Genomic DNA, 4,088 nt, shown 5'->3' with positions numbered 1-4,088 from the left:
TTCTTCAAGACTCAAATAGTTTTGCTAGTCTTATAAGTTTCATATCTTTCCAAAAACCAAAAAAAAAAATCTGCCGACACATGTACTATATGTTAAAGTTAATGTTTCTTCGTAGAAATGCATTTATTTGTAGCAAAATCGTAAAATAATTTAAAGTTAATTTTAGGAATAGCAAAACACAGTAGAACAAATAAAAAAAGTATTGAAGGGAGGAGGCGGGGGTAAGGGGGGGGCGCGTTCAAAAGTATAATGAAGCGTTTGATAGCAAAGAAACTTGAAAATGCTGCGTGGATGATTCTATGTAGACATTTTTATCAACCACGTTATAACGCAGCAACAGGAATAGCAGCATGCTTTGTAGATCCAAACACATTTTACGTTGATCGTCTATCTAAGATGCAGAAAATGGTGGACACAAACAAAATGATGAAAGAACAATAGCAAGAAAAAATGTTGCTGGAATCAAAATGTAAACTGATGCAGGGTTAATGAATCAGATCCGATCTGCAATACAACAGGAGACAGATGGTAGATCTAACCGATGCTTCTCCAACTGTACTCGTAATTTGCTGTACAGAACCATCTCCACAAACAAAGTTCAACGAGTGAGCAGGCAGTGACCGCTACAAACACAATCTTATCGCCTGGCTTCCACCATCATCGGGATCGGCAACAGCATGCTGCACTTCACTTTCGACCGTACATCTTTTGTATGGGGCAAAACCCCTTGCAGAGCCCACAGTCCCACTAGTGGAAGCCTGGACGCTGCTTAACTGTTGCCTCAAAAGAGGCATTGTTCCGTTCTGTGCCGAGTTCGCTTCTTTCCTCGAGCCCACCCCGTCAGCGCTCTGGTTGCTTGGGCTTGTTCCACCGATACACGCAGTGTTAGAACCTGTCCAAGAACCTTCCCTCTGCATCTCTTGATTGAATTGCTGAGGACACTCTGGTAGAGAGTGGACAAGCGGAATGGGCAGGTTGCCACGCGTAGCCCACCAGCTCGGAGGGCGGAACGCAGGCTCTGTAGAGTTATGTCCAAATAACGGGAAAAAATAGAGTAATGGGGGTACAAGACCAGAGTAAGTATTCCCTGCACTTGCAGTCAAATCCCCAGGAGAAACTCCCCGAGTACTTGGCAAGCACTCGGCCTTTTTCTCTTGGTCACCTTTGATGCCGACCGATGATATTAGGTTAGGCTGTGCCAAATCCCCAGCAGTAGGAGGAGCAGATGACATATTTGGATCAGTCACCACTACCATTTTTCCGAAGAGCTTGAGAGTTGGTAACCGAGATTCATCTAAGGCGTGCGCATGATGACGGCATTGATCTATCTCCTGAAATGTTTTATCAGAAGCTCAGTTAAGAAAAACTAAGGTTCGAAACAATTTGGAGTAACTTTGATACTTTTTTGAGAGTGAGTTACCATCCGAGGCTGGTCTTGCACAGTTAACCCAGAAAATGCGGGACCAGAATGTGGAAGTTTGATATCAGCTTCAACCGTCACGGTTAGTGATTGTCCTCCATCGTCCTGGTCATTTGATCCGGCAGCGGATGTAACCGGAGAGGAGCAACCCATTTGGCCGTTCGAAAGCGTGGATTCCAAGGTTTCCGATCCAACAGCTGATAGAACAGATGTCGGTGATCTATTCTCATGCTCACAAATTGCAGAAATCTGCAGAGGAGGCCTTTGAAGTTGTTTCAGGGCAGGAGTCCCCCTATTTAACAAGTTGCCCAATTTGCGTGGATACGGGTGGACAGGTTTCCTCTTTGGTCGAGGCGGAGGAATCTCGATGGCCTTCAATGTGCCTGTGCTGTCACCGCTGCCAGACTCACGAACCACCTATAATTGTAACACACTGAGCCGCAAGTCAAAAAGAAGAAAAAGCCATCGGTGCTCTTCTCCATGAATGATTCGACTTCATCGAGTGAGACGACCACTTTCGAGAAATAGCTAATGAAAGGAAAGAATCATAAACCTTAGAGAAGAACTTTTGAGCATGACTCCTGATCTGCACAGCCGTCTTTGTACCGATGTGTTCTGCAAGTAAAACTCCCGAGTCAAAGAGGAGATACAGGTTGAGACGATGGTCCCAAAAACAGAGCATCATGATATTTACCTTCTCAATGGAAAAACCAAATGCAACAAAAGGGTATCACAATTTACCTTCTATACGGCGCCAGGCACGCCCATACAACTGTAAAGCTTCCAGAAACCTCCTGTGCTCCTCCTCTGTCCACCTCTCCCGCTGCTTCGTTATCGTGTAAGGTTTTCTTATCTAATCAAAAAAATATATATATATATTTTAAACCAGAATGAGCAGGTCAAACATCTGTAGAAAGAAGGAAACCATTAGTAAAATGCATGGATGATTATAGAAGATAGATACCCTGGGAGCTTGTTCCTCCCCGGATGTCTCAATCTCCTTGGTCTGAGGAATGCTCGTAGTTGATATTTTCACATCCACATGCATTTTATGGTAGGGACTGGAAACAGGGTGTAAACTCGTGCTTCCTCGTTGCTCCTGGTTTTTCAAATCCCCCAAATAAGTATATTAATCAATGGATATTAATTAACATGACCAGCTGAACAAATTCTTCTATTTAACCACTACTCTCACATCATAAAATCAAGAATGGCATGCTTAACATTTAAACACATACCACCACCACCACCGTCACTTGGATAACTGATGGGTAAAGGACAAACACAAGACACACACGTGGATGCAGAAAAAGAAGGGGGAAAAAACAAAAAAAAGATGTTGTGCTTCGTAGATACAACAACATAAAATTGCTTAATACGATTTCCAGAACGGTCATAACTCCTAATATTTTCCAAACACAAATTTTAATTATTAATTTATTTATTGGACATACCCAGAACATTCATCAAGATAGGGTCAATAAAGCTCCTATTCATCTAATCGCACTCAGTGGCACCGGTATCTTGATACCAAAGTAAGACTTGTTGCCTGATTTTAAACTCGTACGGACTATCAAGTTTCTGAACTCTTTAACTATGTTCTTCACGGACAGCAAAGGAGTATACGGCTATCAGAGGTTAATCCCCAGTTCTAGACTGCCCTTCCTTCCCCTTGATTCCATCAAATCCGTAGACAGAAGAAATCAACCCTATTCTCAGCAATTCTTCGTCACAGCTTCATCTTGCATCAAAATCTTCAACCAGAACAAGAAACATCAACAACATGGGAAAAAAAAGGGGGCAAAAACTACAAATTAGACTCCAAATAATGTTTTTTTTCCATCGGATTAGTCTTAAATCACAAAAAGAAGGACAAATTAGACCCCCAAAACGTGCTTCCTTACACCCCGAGTTAGTCTAAACTCGGAAAAAGAAAAGGAAAAAAGAAGGGGAGAAGCAACAGAGAAAGGACGAGAGTATGTACCTGACTCTCCATATCTGCAAGAATTGCTCTCGGTTAAGCACCTTCTCCGATCTCGTATTGAATCTCCAAGAAACCTAACAAACGAACTCCAAAGCCATGAATCTGCCGCGAATCCTTCTTCCGAGGAACCAATCCTAATCAAGAAGAAGTTCGCGAAAGACGAGGAGGACGTAACAACAATAATAGAATGGAAAGGATGGTGAAGCAACGAGCGAGGAAGCTAAAGGCGGGGGTAGGGGTTGGGGGGGGCGGGGGACGAGGGAGGGAAGGGAAGGGGCGAGGAGAGGGAAGAGGAGGTGCCACGTCGGACGGGGATTTCTTTTTTCCTTTTTATCTTTTTTAATTTTGTTATGAGGAGAGGAATGAATGGGGGTGAAAGTGGCGGATGGTTCCGGCGGGCGGATACTTGTGGCGAAGAAGCGCTCACACGTGGCAGGCGCTGCCGTCGGCCTACGCAACTTCCCCTCCCTCCCTCTCCTTTTCTTCGGATAATATTAAAAATAAAATCATTTTTCCGAATATTTTGCTGATTTTAATGCAAGAAATACTCGCTTGCCAATCAATTGAGAAATACTCCCTCAGGTCACCCGCTTTATCGAAAAAGCTTAACCGTCCCCTAAAGAGAGGACAAAAGAAAAAACAGTAGTTAGTTGAATACAGATTATCTACGCAATTAATTTAATT

The 4,088-nt window shown here is 43.2% G+C and overlaps 1 protein-coding gene across 2 annotated transcripts; it reads right to left on the bottom strand.

The window, feature by feature from the left end:
• Positions 1–427: 427 nt before the first annotated feature.
• Positions 428–3,728, bottom strand: LOC103972957 (protein REVEILLE 1). 2 transcript variants are annotated; one of them, XM_009387379.3, is made up of 6 exons: positions 3,405–3,722; positions 2,385–2,519; positions 2,162–2,273; positions 1,974–2,035; positions 1,421–1,837; positions 428–1,331 (listed from the first exon to the last, which is right to left on the bottom strand). In XM_009387379.3, exons 1-6 carry the CDS (start codon positions 3,414–3,416, stop codon positions 624–626), a joined length of 1,446 nt encoding a protein of 481 aa, XP_009385654.2. In that variant the 5' UTR covers positions 3,417–3,722; the 3' UTR covers positions 428–623. The 2 variants fall into 2 exon arrangements, with proteins under 2 accessions (XP_009385654.2, XP_009385655.2); XM_009387380.3 differs by lacking the exon at positions 2,385–2,519 and having other exon boundaries at positions 3,405–3,728.
• Between the last annotated feature and the right edge of the window lie 360 nt (positions 3,729–4,088).

This window comes from Musa acuminata, chromosome BXJ1-2 (assembly GCF_036884655.1).
Source record: "Musa acuminata AAA Group cultivar baxijiao chromosome BXJ1-2, Cavendish_Baxijiao_AAA, whole genome shotgun sequence".
NCBI lineage: Eukaryota > Viridiplantae > Streptophyta > Magnoliopsida > Zingiberales > Musaceae > Musa > Musa acuminata.
The sequence above is the reverse complement of the archived record's forward strand: the minus strand, read 5'-3'. Positions and strand labels throughout refer to the sequence as shown.